Raw genomic sequence first — 24,815 nt, 5'->3', positions numbered from 1 at the left:
TTAAGTGGCTTCAAGATCAATTAGCTAGTGCACAGGCGAGGATAGAAACTTCAGCTGCTGGCACAGTTGTTTCTCGCGTCCTCTGTGAAAGAGAGAAAAGCCCAGGAGAACAGGGTGACTTGGTGCTGGGGGTGGGATCTTTGTGGGGAGGGGCAACTGCACACACCTGGAGCCGCAGCGTCCAGGCCATTTTATTTCAGACCCTTTGGAGCTCTCTGAGGGGCACTCCAGGAACAAGTGTATAAGTGTGTGTGTGTACCAGGAGTGGGGTCTGAGTTGGCCACCCTGGTTCTCGGCAAGCCATGGCCAGGCAGATGTGTATTTCTGGAAGGTGGCATTAAAAGTCCCAGACACCTTAGCCATGTAGATGGTGTATCAAGGGCAGGGCCAGATTAACCAGTAAGCAAGGTGTGCATGGATTTAATTGTGTTTACTTACTAATCAGTAGGGCACAATTTCACAGGAGTTTCACCATGTCTTTGAAGTGGTGAAAAACAGGTGAAACTGAGCACTGCAGATTAGTAAGCAAGCACAATTAAGTCCGTGCATACCTTGCTTATTCGGTAATCCGCCTCTAACAAGGGGTCAAGATAAGAGGTGCCTCCGCCATCCTCTGCTTCCATCTTTATCCTTCATTTCAGCATCTTGAAGTGTCTTAAAATAGCAGTGTTCTGAGACAGCTGAGTCCACGTCTTCTGGGGCGTGAGCAGAGGTCTGGCTGCCTTGTTCCCCCCTTCCTTTTCAGCTGATTCAAGCCTCTGGAAAAGGTCAGATCCCCAACTCACAAGCCCACTCCAAAGTACCCCCAAGAAAGAACATATCTGCCCTTGTCTTATAAAATGAAAAACCATTTAGGAATAACTTTCTCCTGGGTGCCAAAAAAAGGATATTCTCATAAGTATGGTGGAGCCCGGTGGCACAGTGGTTAAGAGCTCAGGCTGCGAACCAAAAGGTCAGCAGTTTGAATACACCAGCTGCTGCTTGGAAATCCTATGGGACAGTTATTCCTTCCTGTAGGGTTCCTGTGAGTCAGAATCAACTTGACAGCAGTGAGTTTTGTTTAAGTATGGTAAGCAAGCAGCAGGAGTGTCAATATTGACGTGTAAGTTTATTCTTAAGCTACCACCATGTCTTTAACTGTGAATTTCTAGACACTGGGGACTCCCTCTGCTTCTGTTACTCCTTGAAGTGCACAAGTGTGTGCTCAGGAAACACCATTTCACTTCTCCAGATAGCACCAGAAGAAGGAAGTGGTTTGGACTAGAAGCAGTATTGTGTGGCTGTCATCCAAACTGTCCCAATTGTGTATCCTGGGCTCCTGAGGCCCAGCCAAGTGTGAGACAGAAGGCTGTTCAGCTGCTGAGGGACAACACATGACACACTACGGACAGAGCTCTCTAGAATCAAGTCACTTGACCCCTGGCTCAGTGCTCCTTCTTGTTGCAGGGGATGAAACATCTCCTCTTTGTGCTCTTTCCCATTTGTCCGTCTTTATTCTCCCTCTGGGGCACTGCAAAACAGTTCACACAGGACAGAGAAGTCTGACACTCCTGGTCTTTCTACTGGGATAGGAATCTCTCTTGGAATGAAGCTCTGGGTGCCTGGTGGTAGCAGAACCCAGTGCCTCTGGGGCCCCTTCCCCTTCCCAACCTTCCTTTGAGATTTCAGAGCTCTCTTGCTCTCTGCCTTCTCCATACAGTTCTTCCCTCACCCCTGTGGAGCCTCACATGGGGCAGATAGGAAGATAGCCTTGCCCATAGCATACTCTCTCCTTCCTTCTTCAGATGCTTCCTATTGTGGTCAGGACCACCATTTAGGTTCCACAGGTGGCTTGGGGATTAAGGGGGCCTTTCTGGGCAACTCTTTTTAGAATTTTTGAGACCTTGGAGGAGGCGAGAGTTATTGGTGCCTCAATAGTAGAACCAAAAATCTCAGTCAGGATCCCTCATTACAGACAGTGAGGCGTATCCCAGAAAACTCATCTGATGTACACACGGGAAGTCTGTATGACCAGGCCATCATCTGGAAAATTCCTTCTTTCTGTGTAACCCTAGGCTGGGGGAAGCAGTGGAAAATTTAAAGGCCCAATTACCTGTAATGGGATGCTATCTGTATAATTAAATGTAAAGGCTGATGTTCTTTATCGAGACTAGCAATTGAAATGTTTTGCACAGTTATAATTCCTCAGGGTCCCTCATCGGTCCCTACTAGAACTGGAATCAGTGTGTCCATCCTAGCCACTGAGCGCATAGTGAGGGCCCCAGTGCTGGCCGATGGAAGACAATAATCTGCCTTTCCTCAGAAATTATGTTGGAATGCCTTCCTTTGGGGGTGTTCTTTCCAGGGTATTAGGCAAACTCTTCCAATCAGGAGGTTGTCCTTCTCTCCACCTTCCCAGATTTGATCCTGTCAGTCTCCTGCTTAAATCTCTTCAATAGCATCACGTTTACTCTTAGAACAGAGTCCAGAATCTGTGCATATTCTACAAGGTTCCTCATGGTCTACCTGCTTACCTTTCCAGTTGTCTTACCCCAAGCTCCCTTTTGCATTCTGTGCTCCACCCACTCTGGTCTTCTTCCATGCTTCCTCCTGACACAGGGCCTTTGCACATGCTGTTCTCTCTGTCTGGAGTCCTCCTTCTCTCCTCTATTCACCAAGTAAACTCTTATATATCCTTCAGGTCTCAGCTCTAGCATCGCTTCCTCTGGGAAGTCAAGTCCCCCTTTCTAGGCTTTCACAGCACCATGGTATCCCTTTCTGCCCTCTGATGTATTGCAGTCATGAGTAATTATTTGGTTGTCTGTGTTCCTACCAGGCTGTAAACTCCATTAGTGTAGGGATTTTGTCTGTTTTTGCTTACTGTTTTATCTCCAGCATCTAGCACAGTGTCCAGCACACAGAGAATACTCAGTACATATTTGTTGAGTGAGTACATGAATAAACCCCAAACTAGAGTCTAACTCCAGGTTCATTTAAGCCTGGGTTTCCTGGGCCAGCCATGGAATCATAGAATTTCAGAGTCGAAACTCACCCACACTACAGCCTTCAACCCATTCATCAATGCTGCTGTTTGTACAGTGCTTTTATGTTAAAAAAAATTAAATCTCATTGTTCTTATAAATTATACACTATTTTTTTTATCTCTCCCCCAAGTCCTGTGTCTCCTCCTTGTCTACTGAATTGATAACCTCTAGCATGTATATTAAACATGCCAGGTGTTGTCATGGAAAAAACAAGGAAAGAAAGTCCTGTGCCCTCTCAGTATGTATTAGTGTGACAGTAGACAGTGTTTGTTTGAAAAGAATATTCTAGACCCCTGGAACACCACCCACACTAGCTCTGTATTTTTTACTTTCTCCCTCCTATTTCTCTGTCTGTATCGTAATCAACTCTAAAGGTCTTCCTTCCCAGCTCTGCCTGACCAGGACCTATTCCCTACGATGACTTCTGACTGATTAGTGTGATACAAGTTTACTCCATATCAAAAGCACAATGTAAAACTCAGAGACCTGCAAAAATATCCTTTGTATTAAAAGCTTGAAAATCCTGGTTTGAATCCTAAACCAGATGTGAAAGGTTAGAGTGGCAGAAGGAAGAGGGATGGGAATGGGGTGGAAATAGGTTGAGAGCATTCAAGCAACAGCTAACCTGCCATTCCTTTCTCCCCAGTGGCAGGCCATCTCTCTGACAGTCATTGAGAAGGTTCAGATTGCAGCTGCCATCCTGGGTTCTCTGTTCCTCATCGCCAGTATCTCTTGGCTCATCTGGTCGACCTTCAGTCCCTCAGCAAAGTGGCAGCGCCAAGACCTCCTCTTCCAGATCTGCTACGGGATGTATGGCTTTATGGACGTGGTGTGCATAGGTGGGTCTGGGTGCTTGACTCCATGGAAAGTGGGGAGCCACACACTGGTGAGCTGGACAGATCTTCAAGATTCCCGCCCCAGCCCCCATAGGAAGCTGAGCTAGGCCAAAGCAGAAATGGCACCAGGCTTGAGGCCTCTGAGCTCAGGGGGCAGTGGCTTAGATTGGAGGGGTAGATGTGGGGCAAAAAAGGAAGAGCTAAACCTCTCCCAAGCAAGCAAATTCTGTCTTGCCCAGTTGAAGTTAAGGGTAAGGAGGCTTGCCTCTAAGAAGATTTCAGAAAAGTCACTTGGTCATTCTATTTATTGCAACAGGATATGGAAGGCCACTTTTCTGTTGTCTACTCCAAGGCTGCCAAGCCATGCCAAGAGATGCCTGTCCATTTAAGTCAATTCTCTTGAGAACAAAATGCCCAGAAATGGCTGTGATGACCCCTGACCTTTTTTTGCCTAGCCCAATACCCAAGATTTCTCTGGTGTAGTGATTTTCAAACCGAGTGTAGCCCTGGGGTTCCATACAGAGCTTGGGAGTGGGAAATGGGGTGCTGCATGGAGAGGCTCTGACTCCTCACCAATGCTTCACCTGAACTTCTGTATTTTTATCTATTTACATATATATCTGTTCCAGGTAAGCTTTTGCGTAAGTGGTTTGAGAAAACAGTTGGAAACCCACTGTTTTTGTTCCTGCTTCTTCCTTATCCCACTCCCCAAATCGACGTTCCTTCCCTCTTCTACCATGTTAGGTTGGCTTGAGGAGGCCTGGGTTTATTTGTTTTTTATTCCCACAGATGATGTGGTTGTTCACTCAGAAGGCCTGGTCTAACTAACTGAGGAGGTAGGGAATGGGCCTGGTCTTCTCTGAGTAAAATGAAACATGCTTAAGCACTGGGCACACATCTTAACCTGGAACTCTCAGGTTACCCCCAAGGCATCAGTACTGGGTGCATTAACGTTCCAGTTATCTTCTCTGGGTATTCGTTTGAGTCTTATATCAAATGTGCTACATTGCCTTGTTTGGCAGAAAAACATTTATTAGTAGTGTTTGGCTGGGATGATGTTGGTGTGAATTTCTTTGGGGTCGTTTAGTAGTGGGAATCAGAGAAGCCTGGAGACTTGTGTACTGATCACAGCAGCCAGACACCAGTGACGCCAGAACTTGTGAATTTGTTTAAGCCATCTTGTTGCCTCTCTGTTCTAGCTCACTTTAATTATGGCACCCTGGCAGTGAGGAAACAGACTGCCCAGGTTTGGAGGACTGTGTGAGAGAAAGGGCTTGAGTGGGGAGGAATTTGACATTGAGGCATTCTAATTGATTGCTTTCTCTCACCGAACTCCCTTCCTACCCCTGCTGAGGCCTGGGTGGTTGATGCCAAAATCCAGGTGTCTCTCCATATGGAGGTCTATGGCTCTGACACAGAGGTGGGAAGCAATGGAGGGCCTTCCTGTTGGGGCCCTTCTAGCTGCCCTTCATTCTCCTTCAGGCCGGCTTCAGGTCAGTCCCTGATGTGCCCTTCTATGAGGCATGCTTTCCTGTTGTGTGGTGTATTAGTCAGCATTGGGTGCAATAACAAAAGACTCCAAAGTTGCAGTGCCTATAGCATTTATTTCCCATTCACGGGTCTGCAAGATGGCTATGGCTCTGCTGGGCTTGGCTGGGCTTAACTTCTGGCTGTGAGTTGGGTTCAGGCCTGGTCTGAGTACCTCTTCATGCTGGGAGCCAAGAGCAGGGACTATCAAGGCGTGCTCTTTTCCTCCAAGAGTACAGGAGAACGAGAGGGCTGGTGGAAACCTGCAGGATCTTTCAAAGCTACTGCTCAGAACTGGCACACTGTCCTTTTGCCTACAGTCCATTGGTCAACATCACCGGGGTAGTATGTTGGGGGAGTACATCCTCCTCCCCAGGGTGGAAGGTGGGTGAGGGGAGCACGAGTATTTCCTGAATAATAATACCATCTCTACTACTCATGGCTTCATAGATTTGAAAACTGAGAGAATTGGACATAGAGGAGACCGTGCAATTGACCACTATAACTCCCTCATTTTGCAAGTGAGGGAGCTGGGGCCCAGAGAAAGGAAGTGATCTCTTCAAGGTCATTCAGCTCATTAGTGCCAGAATTGGCGCTAGAAGCAAGGTCTCTGGACTCACAGTCCAGTGCTCTTTCCATTAGCCCTCTTACGTCAGATGGCAGGAGTCCAGCAGTGTCACTTATGGGATACCTCCGGATGCTACCTGTGACTTAGAGTGCACCTGGGCCCACTAACAGGAGCCCTCACAAACAGGCCTGCTGGCTGTGGCTCTGAGCCACTCAGAACATGCCCCCAACCCCGCCTTCCTGGAGCTTTGTCCTGCTCATTAGTGGCTCCCTCTGAGTAGCGCTGCAGTCACTATCTCCTCCTCTATCTCCTTGTTGGCTCCTCTCTATCTGCCTACTTCTATCTTTAATTTTTTCTCTTTTTATATACATGTGGCACTCAGCCAGCCCCTCCATTTCTGGGAGAAGCAGAATTGGCTGAATATCGAGAGTTTTTCACATTGCTTCACTTTCTTCCTTGATTTTAGGAAAACATAATTTCCCAGGGTGCAAAGCCACACCATGATCTATCTATTCTGCTCTGACAAGCCAGTGAGCATTTGGAGACAGTCATTGGATGGGAGGGGAATGCATAGGGACTTTAACTGCTTTGGTGCCACCAAAAGTGTTCAGATATATTTATATTTTGACTGTCTCACATTTAAGGAGCTCAGGCTTTGCTATTATTTTTTGTTGTTAGCTGCTATTGAGTTGGCCTCTACAGATGGAGATCTTATGTATAACAGAACAAAATATCTTCCAGTCCTATGCCACCTTCATGATCATTGGTATCTTTCAGTCCATTTTTAAAATTATAATCGGAGCTAATTAAATTCAGAGTATACCCTGGGGGCTAGGATTATTCTTCCCATTTTTCAGATTATGAAACTGTGAGACTGAGGGATGTGTCATAGGCTGACTCAGGCAGCAGAGTGGCGCTTAGGCCAGTGTTCTTCTAGGAGAGGCTGTCTGTGGGAGAAAATGCTGCAGGCCAAATGAAATGCGAATAGTACGTGATCTAGGGAAGATGGTGGGAGGTGAAGGGCGGTAGCTGGAATCATCCACAGATTCTCATGGTGGTTGGAATCAGTAGCGATAATGGAGGTTTTTAGAGTGAAGTTAAAATATCAGTCATTTCTCCCCTGCAGTGTTTTGACCAGTAGGAGAAAAATGCACAGCACTGGCACAAGTGGGTGTAAAAGTATCAGCTTTTTAGGGGCTCTCTGGAGGGAGATCCAGGTAGAACCTGCAGTGCCCACCACAGGTATCAATTAAACAGTCAGGCTCGGGACTAGCAGAAACCATACTTAGCATCAGATTCACTTAGAGGAATGTGGGACAGGAGCCTCAGCCAGGAGCTTACTTTTTAAGGGGAGTCCTCCTAGCACTCCAGAACCTGGTCCAGGGGTAGACTCTGGGCTCCAAATGATATAGTTCAGGTGCAAGGAGATACAGGGTCCGCCTTTGCATAGTTACCACAGTCCCTGCAAAAGTCATTCTAAGTTACAAGAGTCACTGTACTCAGGGATGCAGAAAGCCTCAGGTTCCCTCCAGACATTCACAATCTACCAACCAGGGGTTAGCCTCAACACGGGCAATATTGTAGCATAGGTGACAATCCACCATCTTCAGATTTCCAGGATAAAAGAGCCAGAATGCCAACCCAGGGTGCAATTCATTCTGAGAGGAGAAGGGTCCCTCACCCCTCTCCTGTGCAGGGTGGATTAACCAGTAAGCAAGGTACGTACGGGCTTACTTGTACTTACTTACTAATCTGTAGTAAACAATTTGACATGGACTTCATCACATCATGTGAAATCATTTACTACCAACTAGTAAGTAAGCACGAGTAAGCCTATATGTACCTTGCATATTGGATAATCCCACCCTGCCTACAGGCCTCCTGTGTCCATCTGTGAACTAGGACATCTGGACCACACAAGCCAATTTATCCAGCTGATGGGAGGCAGAGAAGCTGGAACACGGAACAGAGACTTGGCCTGCCAGAAGGAGGCACCATGTAGTCATACTGTATGAAGAAGGAAAACACAGGCAAGAGAGCACAGGCGGCACCTGCCTTACTTTTGAGGCACTCATTAGCTTACTCCCATGGGAAGGGGGAAGCTTCCCTCTCAGAAGTCCTGAAGGAGTGGAAGAAGATGGTGTGGGAGAGTGGGAAGAGAGTGGGGTGGAGGGAATGATGGACGAGGTGTGCATTCTCAGGAAATGTTGGTCGAAAAAAATGTTGAATGAAAGAATGCCTCTATATAAATAGACTCAAGTTCCTTGGATGGATGGAGCAATTCAGTACCTGGATAAAAGTTTATCATCAGGAGGAAAGAAAATGAGCACATTCCTGTATTAGTTCAAAAGGCTGACAGAGGGAGGGGAAATAAATCCATTTGCTAAAATGATCCTTTGGCTTTTCTCTATTTTTCAGATACTAAGAACAATTTGTCTATTCCCTAAGACTATTAAAGGACTACAGATCATAAAGAATCTGAAGATAACATGTATAGCTTCAGTACACAGTATATTTACCTTTTCTATCAGAGTGATATGCTGAGGGAAAGTTCTTGAGGGTGGCAGGGACCCATGAGAAGAAATTCCACTGGGAGCCAGCACGAGCTCAGCAGGTCTCAAGTGAGTAAGGAGGATGCAGGGTCTGGGACATGGTCTGCTTCCTGCTCGTGAAGCCATATCAGCCCCCTCCATGGCTCTGCCTACCTGGCTATTCTCCAGGACCATGAGTGGTCAGTAAAAAGATTTCAGAGTGATGACTCTCAGGGAATTGCCTTTAGTCCTCACCAAAGGATTTTGCCTGAAATGATCACCAGGAAGGTCTGGGTTGTCTGTCTGATCCAGAAAGACTCCAGTATTGGGGACAATGGTTCTGAATGTGGTGATATCAAAGGGTTGTACCTTCAGTGTTACAAGCTACCTCTCTACAGAAAAACCATCTCTTGGCTTAGAGTCCCAACTGCCTAGACCAACTCATGCAACTGTGAAAGCCAAATGTAAGTTGCTGTGGACAGAACAAACCGCCAAATCCTTGAAAGGATAGGGAGGAACTGAGACAGTGTGCAACAGCCCTGAGAGATAAGCAGGGTATTATTATGATCTATATTTAACAAGAGAAGGAAAGCTTAAAGCAACTCTGCTTTGGGTCATAGGGCTAAGCAAATGGCAGAGCTGAGGATTGGACCAAGTGCCTCTGGCTCCAATTTCAGGGCACTTTCTACAGCCTATTTTATCTCTGATTGCTCTGTGAAATTGCAAATGCAGAGCTTTGATGAGGAAGCAGTTTGAGAGACAATTGGTCCAGTAATACCTCTACCCATAGGGTAACTGCTAGTAACAATCAGAAATTCAGTGAGCCCAACGGCTCTTGTTCTCTATCCAGGTTTTAGAGGTTAGCCATTGTTGCCCCTGTCTTTTGTGCAAACAGTTAATGCGCTTGGCTGCTAACCAAAAGGTTGAGAGTTTGAGTTTGCCCAGAGGCACCTTGGAAGAAAGACCTGGCAATCTACTTTAAAAAGCTCAGCCACTGAAAACCCTACGGACACACATGAGGTCGCCATGAGTCAGAATCGACTCAGCAGCAACTGGTTTTGTTTCTTTGGTAACTGGGGCTCCTGAAGAGCAGGGATCTGTGTGGATGGAAAGGTTTCCAACAGATTTGGCAGTCAACAATAAGGTGGCTGAAGCCATGAGTTCTGATGAGATAACTTAGGAGGAGTGTTCATAGAGTAGGTGGCTAAGGACAGAGGCCTGGGGAACATTTAAAGGGTGGATGGAGACAGTGAATGAGAAAAAATAGGCGAGACAGAGCCACACAACCCAGAAGGGAGAGTTCTGTGGGATTCTCTCATCCAAAGTGCTTTCTCGAGGGTCAAGCCAGATCAGGTCTGGAACTGCCAGGCCTGTGGCAGGTGTTTGTTCAGTGATCAGCAGTGGTGCTGCGCAATGGTCTGAGGTTGCGTATTGCTCAGTTTCTTACTAACCTTTCCACCTTGAGCAATTTGCATAACCTCCCTCTGCTTCTGTTTCCTCTGCTGTGTAATGGGATAATAATACCATCTTCAGAGAGTTGTTGAGAGGATTGAATAAGATGGTGTATGTAAAGGACCTGTTATTAGTTGCCACCAAGTTAGCTCTGAATCGTAGCAACCTTATGTATAACAGAACAAAAAGTTGCCTGGTTCTGCGCCATTCTCACATTCACTGGTGTTTGAGGCCACTGCTGCAGCCCCTACGCCAGTCCATCTCATTGAGGGTCTCTCTATTTTTTGGTGACCCTGTATTTTACCATGTAAAGGCGTAGGCGCTCATAAATATCCATGACCAGCATAGGAGGTACTCGATCAGTGTAAATTTCCAAGTAAAAACCAGTTGCCATCAAGTCGATTCCAACTCATGGTGACCTCATGTGTGTCAGAGTGGAACTGTGTACCGTAGGGTTTTGAATGGCTGATTTTTTTTTTTTTTTTTTTTTGCAGTACATCACAAGGCCTGTCTTCTGAAGTGCTTCTGGGTAGACTTGAACCACCAGCCTTTCAGTTAGCCACTGAGCACATTAACCGTTTGTACTACCCATGGAATCCTCCCCTTTTAGTCGGCACTCAATAAAGGTTTGCCGAAACTGTTGAATTCCGAATCCGGTCATAGTCTAGATGGTCTGACCTCATAGCCTCACATAATTGAGAGTGGCTGTTATTTGGAGCAGCACCTTTTCTCGAAGGTTCTTGGTTCCCTTACCAGTGTCCCCTCAGTGAGAAGATCTGATTACATCTAATGTTCTCGTTCCACCTGCCTCCTCCTCGTCACCTCTAATGACGCTGTCTGCCACCGCAGAGAAGCTGACAGAGCCTCCCAGCAAACAAGTGGCGCAGTCTCTGCTCCAGTGGGTCAAGTTATTAGCATTTAACAAGAGCAAATTAATTAAGGTCTTTGGCATCAAGAAACTTTTTTTTTTTTTAACTTCACAGACCCAAGAGATTTGGCATCAAAAGGTCAACCCTGCCAAAATGAGGACCTCATCCTCATCCTCATCATGTTTGTTTTCTTCTTGTGAGTGGAATGGGGCCAGGGGAAGGAAGGAAAGAAATGATTCTGAGATTGCGCCGAAGCTTAAAAACTATAAAAAATATGGTAAAGATCAAAATTCTACAAACTTTGTCAGGCTTCCTTTGTGCACGGTTCATCGTCTCTGGGTGGTGCAAACGGTTAAATGCTCCGCTACTAATTGAAATGTTGGCAGTTTGAACCCACTCAGAGGCACTTCTGAAGACAGACCTGGCAACTGGCTTCCGAAAGGTCACAGCCTTGGAAGCCCTATGAAGCACACATCTACTCTGTACGCGTGGAGTTGCCGTGAGTCGGGACTGACTCTACAGCCACAGTTCTCTCTCTCTCTCTCTCTCTGTGTGTGTGTGTGTGTGTGTACAGTTCGCTGAGGTTCTTTCCAGTGATTTTGAGATACCTGGTCTCTGCCTAAAACAGCTCTGGTGATGCAGTGGTTAAAGCGCTTGGCTGCTAACCGAAAGGTCAGTGGTTCAAACCCACTGGTTGTTGCACAGGAGAAACATGTGGCAGTCTGCTTCCTTAAAGATTTACAGTTCTTCTCTGTCCCACAGGGTTTGCTATGAGTCAGAATCAACTCAATGGCAGTGGGTTTGGTGGTTTTTTTTTTTTTTTTTGGTCTCTGCCCTCTGAGATAGATTGAATCTGGCTTTATAGCGAGGAGGTAGGGAGTAGGGGAGAAGGATTATAGAAATTTACTTTTTCATACTTAATTTTAATTCACTTTACCAAAAAAGAAATATATATGACAAAAATTCCTTGGTTTCTTCCCTCCTCCTTTCTTCCAGATTGAAATGACCCCACCTTTCAAGCCTTTTAATTCCCAAGTTAGGAGACTTTGAAAATATGGGGGAGATAGCCTGGTGCAGTAGAAAAGACTAGGAGTGGGAAGATCTAGGTCTGAAGACCCTACCTCTATGACCTTGGGCAACTTATTTCCTTTCTCTGCACCTCAGTTTCCTCATCTATAAAATGAGAACATTGAACTTGATAACCTCGGTTATGGATCAAATTGTGCCCCTCCCCCCAAAATATGTGTTAAAATCCTAATCCCTGTACCTGTAAATACGACCCTGTTTGGAAATAGGGGGTTTTCGTTTGTTTGTTAATGAGATCATACCAGTGTAGGCTGGGTCCGAAACCTAATCACTTCAGTTTATGAAAAGAGCAGACTAGGCATAGAGGCACACACAAGGGGAAGGCAGACACCAAGGAATGCCAAGGACCCCATGGGGCTTCTGACAAGGAAGGACCTCTCCCTAGAGGCACACCCTGAATTTGGACTTCTAGCCTCCTGAAATGTGAGAAAATAAATTTAGGTTCTTTAAGACCACCCACTTTTGGTATTTGTGTTATAGCAGCACTAGGTAACTAAGACAACCTCCAAGGTCCTTCCAAGTCTGACATTCTAGGATTTTCAGGTTACTGCCATTTCAAGAAGATGTCAGAACTCTCAGAGGCTAACAATTGTGGCTGTGGGAAATTTCCAGCCGTGCTGCCATCCCTGCCTGGCCAGGCCAAACTACAGACACAGTAAGCATCAACCACGTAAATTCGGCAAGATCCCTAGTCAGCGTTCCATTATCTGCATGTGGCTTACCCAGCTTTCTGAACTTCACATCCCAACCACCCCTTCCTTACCTCTCAGTGATTTCTAGTGCATGGCCACCTCCCTCCACAGCTGAGCAGCTGGTTGCTTGGGGGGATTGATATGACTAATTTAGAAGCAGACACGCCAAGTGATCACTATCCTATTCAAAGGAGACCCCTTGGGAAGCCATTGATATATTCCAGATGTCTCCAAATAGTAAACACCTCTTGGGAACTGACTTTAGAACCTGCTGCCTAGTCTTCAGAACAGATTCAGCCGTGGTATATCTGTTCATTGATAGCCCCAAGCTAATAAGGTGGATGTTCAAGACAGCTAATACATTTTGGGGACCACATGAAACAGTCATCAAATCATAAACTGCTTTTCTTGGGAGGCTCCTAATCAAGCATGGAAGGTATGTTAGTTAAGGTAACCTCAACTGCTGTAAAAAAAATTAAGCCCCTGAATTTCGGTGGTTTAACCCAATAGATGTTCCTGATCAGTGGGAGGTCTGCTTCACACACAGATTCAGGCATCCAAGCTCCTTCCATCTTGTGACTCCACAATCCCATTGGGCTTTTGAGTCTTCTGCTTCTACTTAGAAGAAGATGAAAAAGAGCATGCTCCTCCCCACCAGCACACATATTTTCTTCAATACCCATTTCTTAAACCCTGGCTTAACTCATACTCACATTTAATACCAGTCACCTGGCCCCACTTGTGTGAAAACGGCTGGAAGATGTAATTCCTTCCTGGTGACAACTCTATACTCAGGAAGCGGAGTGTGAAATTTTGGTGGACAGGTAGCCATCTCTATCACAGAAGGCCAATCTAGCCCAATGAGAAAGTTCTAGAAACATTCTGAGCTAGGATAACCTGACAGAAGAAAAAGCCAAATTCTCAAGGAATAATGATTAAAAAAAAGACAAAACTCTTTGGATATAAAAGCTTTGGTGTGTTTGCTCAAATAAACTACTCTTGTAACTTTATAATAACTCCTTTAATATAAAGGCATAAGATAATTAATAATAATGGTAATAAAATAACAACTAACATTTATTATTATGTATCAGGCACTGAGAAAAGTACTTTATGTGCATTATCTTATTTACTCACCACAACCCTTTGATGTAGTTGTTATTATAATGCCCATTTTTCAGGCAACAAAACTGCAGCTGAGAGTAAAATCGCTCCAGGTCGTACAACCAGAACACAGTTGTGACTCCAAAGCCCACATCCTTAACTGCTGTGTTATAACAATGCAGCACATGTATTAAGATACACACTGCAAAAGACTTCTTGTTATGAATTCAAGCAGAAATTGTTGATGTAAGTGTGTATGTATGTAGTAGTATGAATGTTTATAACTTTGTGTGTTTACGTGTCTATACACACACATACTTTTTTTTTTTTAAGTATACTCCTCACAGCTGCTCACAGTTTGGGGCAAGCACATAACCTGGAGCACAGAGGGGGAAACGACTCCAGACAAATGGCACTGTCCTGTTTCAGATGAACCTAGGACCACATCCACTTCACATACCAGCTATGTGTCATTGGGTAGGACATTTAGCTTTTCTGAGTTGTTTCCTCCCCGGATAAAATGGGGATAATATCACCTCCCTGATAGGTGTTTTCTGTGAAAAGTAAAGATTATATTTGCTTAGCCCTTTTCGAGTAACAGTAAAGCTTTCAATAAATATTGGCTATCTTTTTTTATCATCACCACGGAGCCCTGGTGGTGCAGTGGTTAAGAGCTCAGCTGCTCACCAAAAGGCTGACAGTTCAAATCTACCAGCGACTCCTTGGAAACTGTATGGGGCAGTTCTACTCTGTCCTATAGGGTCACTATGAGTTGGAATTGACTAGACAGCAACAGGTTTTTTGTTTGTTTTTTATCATCATTGTCATAATTGCCTTCAACGTCATCACTGCTAACACTGTCATAATCCTCATATTACGATCATCATTATCACCGTCACCATCATCACCATCACCATCATCGTCATCACCATGCAGTGACATCTTCCACAGCGTCTAAGAAATACCATTCTGTCAACATCTGTTCAGATAATGAGAGCTCTAAGCTTCACTAAGAAACGTCTTTAGAAAAAAAACCTGCAGAATCTTAGAAAATCACGAAGACATTTCCAGGAATGAGCCCCTCGATTACATCAATGCAGGGATATATGGGCCTCCAAAATTTCTCTCTCCTACCCAGTCCTAGTGAGTTAAGCTCGCTTTGCTTCACAGGGTCTCGGCATCGTTAATGGTTTTCTAGCAGAGCTCTCCTCACAAGTCTCTGCGATGTCCTGGGTAGGCAGAGTGATGGGGGTGGTTCTGGCTCTGGTGCATTGAGAAACACTCCGTACAACTTGATCAAGGCCACCCAGCCAGACAGGAACTCTGCTAGGAAGAGAACTCTGACAGGAGTCACCTCCAGGGGGATGCCTCTCCCTTGGCAGTGGCAAGGCACTGGAGGGACAGAAATATAAGGGGAGGGTTCACGTTCACCTCCATTCGCTGCTGTAGGCTTCCTCTGTCCTTTGAGTCTTTGTGACTGGAAGAGTCGCCAAAACTAAGGCTCAATGCAGTCAAGTCAAGGAGAGCCTGCCCGAGTGGAGACCCTGGATCCACATCTTGCCACCTCACTGGTCTTCAGAGAGGACCCCAGAAGAATAGCCTGACCACACTTGTGAAAACCACGAAGCTGTACCCCTGGGGACTATCAGGTTCCTGATGGCACTGCCAATCTGGCATCTTCCAGCAGCATCGTCTGAACCCACCAAAAATAGCTGGCTATTTCTTTCCCACACTTTATTGACATGTTCTTTAGTGCAGCTTCTCAACAGGGCTGGGCTCTTGAGTGGTAGAATCTGGAAAATAAGTGTCTGGCAATGGTGAGGCTTTGGTGTGAGACATGCAGTCTCTCTCCTCCACAGCTGCCTGACAGTGGGGGACTCTGCAAGCGGAGGGGAGCATCTCTCTCTGGCACTACTAGAGGGTTTTGGTGGTGGGCGAGGAAGCACAGATGTGAAAGTTCATTTCCACATGTGTAAAATCGGTTGGTCCCCAGAGCCCCTTTCAGCTCTAACATGTTACTCATCTATAAACAATGACTCAGGCTGAGGACTGGGAAGAAGGACAGATAGGAGATGGAAGAACAGGTGCTTGTGGCTGGGAATGGGGTTGGCAATGAAGAAGGAGGAAGAGATACAAGTGGGTGTTTTCAGTGTCCATAACTCCTGCCCCACAACAATCAATATCATGTGGCATTGAGTGTTCAGTGGGGGCCAGGCAGAGTGCCAGGCCTTGGCACACATGTCAGCCCCAATTTAGTGATGAGAAAACACATTCAGAAAGAGGAAGTAACTAACCCAAAGGAACAAGGCTAGTATGTGGCAGAAACTGAATATTCAGTACATGTTCATTGGTCATGGTGGTATAGTGGTTAAGAGCTACAGCTGCTAACCGAAAGGTTGGCTGTTCAAATCCACCAGGCGCTTCTTGGAAACTCTATGGGACAGCTCTACTCTGCCCTATAGGGTCACTATGAGTTGGAACCGACTCGACAGCAATGGGTTTGATTTTTTTTGGTTCATTGATGAGTTGATTTTAAACTATGGGACCCAAAAGGATTTGGGTCTAGGACAGGTAATATCTATTTGTTCTATTGTCTTGAAGTCCCTGAGTAGTGCAAACTGTTAAAACACTCAGCTGCTAACCAAAAGGTTGGCAGTTCGAGTCCACCCAGAGGCACCTCAAAAGAAAGACATGGCAATCTACTTCTGAAAAAGCAGCCATTGAAAATCCTATGGAGCACAGTTCTACTCTCATACACACGGACAGGGTCACCATAAGTCAGGGTCAATTCAACGAAAACTGGTTCTGTTGCCTTACATTTTTATGGCTGTCATGTTCAGGAGTATTTTGAAAAATTACTTACAGTCCTTACTTCAGTCAAAATGTAGAGGCTTCCATGAGACAGAGAGCAGGGCTAAGGACCATGCTACTCAAGTGTGGCCCAGAGACAGGCGGCATCAGCATCGCCTGAAAGCTCCTTAGAAATGCGTATTTCTTAGCCTCACCCCAGATGTTCTGAGCCTCACCCCAGATGTTCTGAGCCACAATCTTTGGCGGTGGGGCCTGAGAATCTATGTTGTAACTAGTCCTCCAGGTGATACTGGGGCACGCTTATTCTGAGACACGCTGTTTTAGAGTTGTCAGCATTTTTATGCCTCTTAAGCTAGGATACTAGCAGGAGATGAGGAGTGGAAAGAGGGGGTGCTGGCATCACTGAGGGGGTTACAGGGTCCTCTACAGATTTCTCAGTTAGCCTTGGCCTGTTAATTCCATATGTGATGGGAACCAGTTCTTTGTTCCATCATAGGTACTCAGGAAATACTAGGTAAACTGAATTAAATTGAATCTCACTGCTGTGGACAGACAAGATCCAGTGGCCAAAATCCAGCAGTGGATGATTGCAACCCCACCTCAGGGAGAACTCCGATAGGGCTATGGTGAGTTTGGGGCTGGGGGAGCTGTACCGGCGACTAGCCCACTCCCGGTAGCTTGCCCTTCCCTTCCATCTTCTGAAATGGCAAGTGGCCATTTCAGCTGGAGGCCGGGGAGAGCTAAGATGACAAATGAAGGGTTCTGATAACCTGTGGAGCCTACAGTTATGTGAGGAAGAGGAGTCCAGAAAGTGGAGATACATTCCAATTCTTCCGGAACAGTATTTCTCACAAATAGAGCCCAGGGTTAGGTGCATTTTAGTTGGTTACTTGTTGTCAGCCCCTCGAGTACACCTCAGGTCATGGCAACCCCATGCACAATGCAACAATAAGGCTGCCTGACCCTGCCCCATCCCCATGATCAGCTGGAAATCCATAGGGTTTTCATTGGCTGATTTTCAGTAGTAAATCTCCAGGCCTTTCTTCCTAGTCCATCTTAGCCCAGAAGCTCCACTGAAACCTGTTCAGCATCTTAGCAACACACAAGCCTCCACTGGCAGACCCGTGATGGCTGCATATGAGGCACGTTGGCTAGAAATCAAACCAAGGTCACCCACATGGGAGGTAAACATTCTACCATGGAGCCACCAATGCCTTGCTAGGCGGCTACTGAATAACTGGTAAATTAAATAGAAAAGTCCAGAAAAGACTCATTACTACTTCTTGAGTTTATTTTACTATGCGTTCTGATTTCTCACTTTCTTCTTCTACTGTTTCCCTGCCTCCCTTCACCAACAGCCTCACCGACCTTGTCAACCTTGCCCACTTCACCTGCCCCTACCACATAGGTCCCACTCATCTTCCCCCACCTTTTTTTTTTTTTTTTAATTCTGTACACCCAAGGAATCAATAAGTAATTTGTAGAGCAGGAAGCAGGCGCAGGGCTGAGGGGAATGGATGTGAATGAGGTATTCTATTTGTGCTTTTCCAACTTTTGCTAAACAAGCTTTATCTAGACAAACAGGTGCTCCCTCCTCCCCTTCAGCCACCGATGCATTAAAATGGTTTAATTACTTCCTGAATACCAGAAAGTTAGAAAATGAGGAGGCAGTGTTCAGACCAAAATTTTAAGCCACCCTCTTCAATCAGGGTAAACTTGTGTGATCAAGAAGCTAATTAAGAATCAAGTGTAGTGGCTCTTACTGGAAAGAGTTAGTCTGGGGCTTCAAAAGATCCCACTTCTCTCTCCCCCAGGCCCTGTCTCCTCCATCATCGCCAAGGCTTTATTAAGTTCCTGGTGCTGAGTTAGCTGTGCAAACCTCAACCAGACCTGGCCTCTGCCCTCAAGGGGCTTATGGCCTAGCAAAAAGAGCACAGCAATGTTCAAGTAAGGCTTGTGGACTAAATGAGCAAAGGAACAGCTGCAGTGCCAAGGGTGGTGGGTGTTGTTAGTTGCCGTGAAGTTGGCTCCGACTCATAGTGAACTTATGTATGACAGAACGAAATGTTGCTCTAAGTATATATCCAAAAGGCTGACAGAATGATGGCAGCACATCTGAGAGAGGGCGAGAGAATGGGACAGAGAAGTCTCCATTTCCAGAATCAGACCGGATCAAGGAGTCCACAAGTGGTCTTCAGGAGATTTATGAACCCCCTAAAATTATAAGGGCAATCTGTGTATATGTATTTTTTTCCACGGAGATGGTCCTGAGCTGTAATTGGATCCTCAAAGAAGCCTGTGACCCAAACAAAGGGTTAGCAGCTACTGGGCTACAGTGAGACTCTGTCTCTCCTTCAGTGAATCCTTGGAGACTTGTTAAGCAAAGTACAATTTCAGGAACTGTTGGGATAAAGCAGGAAAAAGTGGCAGTGGGTGGCTGTTCTTGTCTCCTAGAATCACAGCATGCTGGAGAAAGAGGAGGCTTTGAGGGGTTCCCATCCAGCCCCTTCGCTTTACATGGAAGAGGCTGTTTGCTTCCATGAGTCCAGCTCCTCCTCCCAGGGGTAAGCCCTCTGGCTCCTTGACTTTCAGTTGGTGCAGGATGAATTCCATGGAACCTCACACCCCTAATCATCTCACTCACCACCCGAAGTCTAAGCTTCCCAGAGCACCCTCACACCATGGACCATCATTCCTTTCCCACTTTGTTCACCCCTGATCTGACCCCATCTTCCCGGCCTTTCCAGCCTGCCTTCTGGAATTCACAGTCCAGCACTAGCAGCTAGCAATCCTGAGTATCCCTTTCATCTTCTTCCTTTAATTGAAACATGGCTGTCTCCTGAGGTCTCTGATTCCTACACAGCGGTCCCAAAGTGGTGACTGTTTTTTCTCCCACACACTGTATTCTATCCGGCCTGGAAGCGGGGTCCATGTCTTCCTTGTTCCCCATCAACACTTCCAAACTGCCTCTCTTCCTCCTTCAGAACCCCTGGCACCTTTGAAGTGCATGTCATCATACTTTACCATCCCTTGCCCTTCTTGATGCTGTTGGCTGCTGCCCACCTACTCACTCCTACGTTCCTTGATGCACCTGGCTCCTACACTGCCCACTCCTCCACCATTCCTGCCAGCAGCATCTATACAGAGCAGTGGTTCTCAGGAGAGATGGAACTATGCCCTAGGGGGCATTTTGGAAATCTTTGGCTTTTTCTGTTTGTTTTCTAACGTTGTTGTGCCCCAGCATTTATACTGAACTTTACATTGTTTTGTTATACATGACTTCCCCTATGTTTTTCCTTATATTACCTGTTAGGGCATTGCATTAATATAACAGTCTATATTATCTTATGAATTTCATTTCAGGATAAGAAAGGGGCATATGAAAGTATATTTGTTATAAAAAGGGGATATTGGTCTGACAGTGTGAGGATGGTTGATATAGATAATCTATCCAACTCCCTGGTTTCTCCGTTATTCAAAAGATCTTTCCCTCCAGCCAACCTTAGCCCTTACTCAAATCGTCATTCCTGAGACCTCATTATTGCTAATAATTACGTCAATTGCAAAAATCTTGATTTAAACATCCCATTTCCTAACTATCACACCACCACCCCGCCCCCATCCTTGTAGTTCACTGACTTCAGTACAGGTAGTCCCTGACTTACGGCGGTATTCGTTCCGATGACTTCGTTCTAAGTTGGTTCTGACATAAGTCGAATACCTCTTTTTGTTTTTTTTTTTTAGTTTTTATTATTATTGCCTTTTACTATCAGATCTTTATAAATTCCATCTTTGGACATATACGAATGAATATCTGAGAATAATAACATCAGCAGATTACACGCTGCAACATTGTATGTAGTATATATTACTAACGATAAGATACATTGAAAAAAAAAAACAGCTGTGTTAAATACAGTTCGTCGTAGCTTGAATACGTCATAAGTCGGGGACTACTTGTACTTCTACCCCAGCAGTTCTCCAACCTCATAGAAACCCCCTGATGTTGACCATATCATTTTTCATTATTCATTTTGTATTTTCACTTGCCTCCTTCCCAGCTTAGACTCCATGGTATAGCATGATAACCACTCCTTTACAAACATCCACAATTCTCATGTCCATTTGCCTGGAAAAAACAATTTTCCTCTTACTCCACATCTGCACCTGAGGAAGCAGTTGAGTTATACAGAAAAAAAATTCACACAACCAATGACTAGACTCACCTCAAATTCATGGCCACGAATTTCAAATGGGCACTCAACACAGATAATTCTGCCCCATCTGCCTAGGAATTCACTTTCTTACTTTCCAACATAATTTTTCCCACCTTCTCCTATTTCCACAAATTTACAATATTTCCTCTCATATCCCCTCCACCTTAGCTGATGACTTCGTAGAAGAAAAAAAGATGCACTTGGGCGAGAACTACTTAATTTCCAACTACCACTTTTATCATTCTACCCCCCTACTTGTGCCCTCGGAGCCAAAGTGCACTTCTCATTTTTCTTCGGCTGACCTCTCAACAGCATTTAAAATAGTTATCATACTCTCTTTCTTGAAACATCTCCTTCTCTAGGCTTCTCAGTTTCCAAAATTCCTGGTCTAGCTTTTACCCCATTGGTTACTCCTTCAGAGCCCCCTTTTCTGGCTCCACCTCCAACAAAATCTCCACCAAACTTCTAAACATCAAAACCCCACTCTCTCCCCAGGAGATCTTGGCCGTTTCTGAGGCTTCAATTTCCACCCCTATACTGGTGACTTCTATCTCCAGGCTAGACTTCTTCTTAAGCTTCACACTCGTATGCCCACTGCCCACTTGACTCTTCCATTAATATTTCTATTGGGCATCTTACACTTAGCATGACCAAAATATAACCATTAATCACTATGGTCAGCTGAATGATGACCTCCAAAGATACCCAGATCCTAATCCCTGGAGCCTGTGAATGTTACCTTACGACAAAAAGGACTTCAGATGTGATTAAGTTAAGGATCTTGAGATGGGCCCTAAATGTAATCACAAGTGTCCTTATAAGAGGGAGGCAGAGGGAAATTTACAACATAAGAGTAGTAAGAGGTATGACAATGGAAGAAGGAGGAGGTTGGAGTGATGTGAAGAAGAGGTCAGGGAATGTACGTGACTTCTAGAAGCTGAAAAAGACAAGGACATGGATTCTCCCCTGAAAACTCCAGGAGAAACCAGCCTGGCTGACACCTTGACTTAAGCCCAATGAGGCTGATTTTAGACTTCTGGTCACCAGAACTATAAAAGAATAAATTGTGTTGTTTTAAGCCACTGAATTCATGGTGATTTATTTTAGCAGCAATAGGGAACTAATAAAATCACTGCCACCACCCGTCCACCAAACCTACATCTCCTTCTCCGTTGCCCTCCACATCCTGGTAAATAGATCACTATTCATCCAACTACTGAGGCTAAAGTCTTCAAAGTTGTCCAAATTTTTCTCACCACTCATACCTCATCTGTCAGCAAACTGTCAGCCTTACCTCCAACTTACTGTACCTTCTGATATGAACACTTTCTTGCTATTGCCACCACTATATCCTTAATCTAGACTGCCATCAGAGTCCCTGGGTGGTACAAACTGTTAATGCGCTCAACTGCTAACCCAAAGGTTGGAGGTTCAAGTTCACCCAGAGACACCTTGGAAGAGAGCAATCTACTTCCGAAAAATCAGCCATGGGATCTCCATGAACCGGGGTTGACTTGATGGCAACTGGCAACTGGTAGGCCGCCATCATCTCCAACCTGAGCTGCACCTCCTGCTGTGTTTCCCATTCCTACTCTTGTCCTTCTTCAGTTTATTGCTCCCACAGAGTGGACTTTCCAAAGGGTAAATCATATCACATCATTCCCCCTATTAAAACCCTTCTATGGCGTCCCATTATATTCAGGATAAAATACAAATTCCTTACCATATCTCCATATATTCACTTCCTTTTCATTTCTGACTCTTGTTCAGGTCATTCCTACCTCATGACCTTTGAACTTGCAGTCCTTCCAGTAAAGTGGTCTCTCCCCAGATCTTTGCATGGATCCCTTCTTCTCATCATTTGTCTCAACTCAAATATCACCTCCTCCGAAAGGTCTTTCCCACCACTCTAGCTAAAACAGGATTCCCAACTCCTGCAGCCAGTGGCTATTTAACTGGCTTTTATTTTCTTATAGTATATGCCAGCAGATGAAAGAGTCTACTGATGTAAGCAAACTCTCATAGGGCGAGATCCAACCATATCTCTCCTTGCAGTATTCCCAGAGCCTGGCACATCCTAGGTTCACAATGAATATTCATTTCCCTGGCTGCCTGATGTGGGTTGTTCCTGACTCCACTATACCACTGCCTCTGGCCAAGGTAACTGCATCAAGGTTATTTTTCTCAGGGGTGTTTGTATCTCAGTAGCATTGGGCTGTTGTGCAGAGTTAACCAGTGGAATTTCAGACATCATTCAGCAGGTATGGAATGACCATAGGGTTTCTTTTATGGCGCCTTTGAAATCACACGATACATTCAACATCTGCTAAGTACCGGGTGCCATGGATACATGATAGAGAGAGGAAAAGATATTTATGTTATACCTCGAAGGATGGATTTGGATTTTGTCAAGCAAAGTGGGGAGGGAAGGAGGGAGAGGTAGAATAGGCAAAGGCATTGCATGTTGGTGGTCAACTATTTCTTGAACACAGCACTTGGTCTTCCAACTTCTACCTCCTGAAGACTCCTCCAGCCTAGGAATCTAAAGGTGGTAAACATGACAGAGAGGGGAATCGTGGGTTTGAAAAGAACAAGTCAAAGTGATAAAGCCTAGCTTATGCGCTGCCTGTATCCATTTGTAAATAAAGGGAGACTGAGGTTTTCTCAGTCGCTTGCACTTTCTTACTTGGCTTTTGTTTTCCTCCTCTCCCCGGTGCTCCAGGCCTCATCATCCATGAGGGACCCTCCGTGTACCGCATCTTTAAACGGTGGCAGGCCGTCAACCAGCAGTGGAAAGTGCTGAACTATGACAAGACAAAGGACCTGGAGGATCAAAAGTCAGGGGGCAGGACCAACCCCCGGACCTCCTCCTCTACCCAGGCCAACGTCCCCTCCTCCTCCTCGGAGGCCGTGGGCAACCCTGCCCCCGAGGAAGGCCCCACCCGGGCTGCCAGCCACCCCTCAGGCCCTCTGTCCGATCACCACTGTGCTTACACCATCCTGCACATCTTGAGTCACTTAAGACCTCATGAACAGCGGAGCCCCCCGGGCAGCCGAGAGCTCGTCATGAGAGTCACGACAGTGTGAGAAGAGATCTGAAAGGCAGGCCTTAACCACCAGTATGAGAGGGGACGGGGCTGCAGAGGGCTGTGGGACACCTGTCAGAAGGCAGGTGTGAGGGAGGCGTGAAGGCACCTCAAGGGCCAGGGCAGAGAGCAGGCAGGAGCCCTGGGGGCTGGTGCAGGGCTGGCGCTGGGAGTGGGTTTGTCATTTCCAATCAGTCAATACCATCCTCCAACAACAACAGCAACAAAAACCAATACCAATTCAACAGCAAAGTGCAATACAGACTGGATCTCAAAACAAAACAAAAACACCCAGACATACACATATGTAAAACACCTGGGAGAAGTAGCAGCTGGGGTGGGCAACGTGGGTGTGTCTGGGGTCGTGGGGGTGGTGCCTAAATGGGCGCAAGAGCTGGGAGAGAAAATGCGGAAAGGACAAGTATTTGTGGACTGTTTTGACCTTAACTTTGAGTTTGTTGGGGTTTCTCTCTGGGCTGTGTTCCACGCGGGCGGTGGGGCAGGAGAAGGTGGGCCGGGTGGGAACTGGTGGGAGCGCTCACAGCTGGTGCAGCCTCTGGGTTCACCTGGGTGGGCAGGACTCACTGACTTGAGTGGCTTAGGGTCGCTGGGGGAGGGTATGGGGAGGGAGTGTTGGTGTGAGCGGCCAGAGGGAGGGAGGGGCATTTCTCCAACCTCCCAAATGGAGACTCCCAATTTCAGACAGATTCAAAGAGGGCTTAGGCTTGAAGATGAGTGTCTTTTTGTGCCCCTGTTGCTTTGTTTTATGGTGATTTGACTCAAAGATGTTTACAGGAACCAAACACACACACACACACACACACAACAAGAGAAAAGTACAGATTCCCGTAGGTATCTCAAGCACAGTCCTGCTGCTGTGGCTGTAGCATTTGAAGCTGTCAATCCAGGAACAACTTTTTCGACTACCCAACTCCACCCACGGCCAGGATGTGCTCAGTGCCATGCCTTCTCCTGCCTTGGCACACGCCCAGGCCCAGGTCCCCCATGGTAGG

At 45.9% G+C, this 24,815-nt stretch overlaps 1 protein-coding gene across 1 annotated transcript in view; it reads left to right on the top strand.

The window, feature by feature from the left end:
- MARCHF4 (membrane associated ring-CH-type finger 4) overlaps positions 1-23,924 on the top strand; it is a 105,928-nt gene extending 82,004 nt beyond the window's left edge. The window contains exons 3-4 of the mRNA XM_049888996.1: positions 3,670-3,862; positions 23,439-23,924. Of these exons, the coding sequence (XP_049744953.1) occupies positions 3,670-3,862; positions 23,439-23,803 (558 nt within the window). The 3' untranslated portion in view covers positions 23,804-23,924. The remainder of the gene's footprint in view (positions 1-3,669; positions 3,863-23,438) is intronic.
- Positions 23,925-24,815: the final 891 nt, after the last annotated feature.

Source organism: Elephas maximus, chromosome 6 (assembly GCF_024166365.1).
Source record: "Elephas maximus indicus isolate mEleMax1 chromosome 6, mEleMax1 primary haplotype, whole genome shotgun sequence".
Taxonomy (NCBI): Eukaryota; Metazoa; Chordata; class Mammalia; order Proboscidea; family Elephantidae; genus Elephas; species Elephas maximus.
Note: the sequence above shows the minus strand (reverse complement) of the source record. Positions and strands in the feature narration are given on the sequence as shown.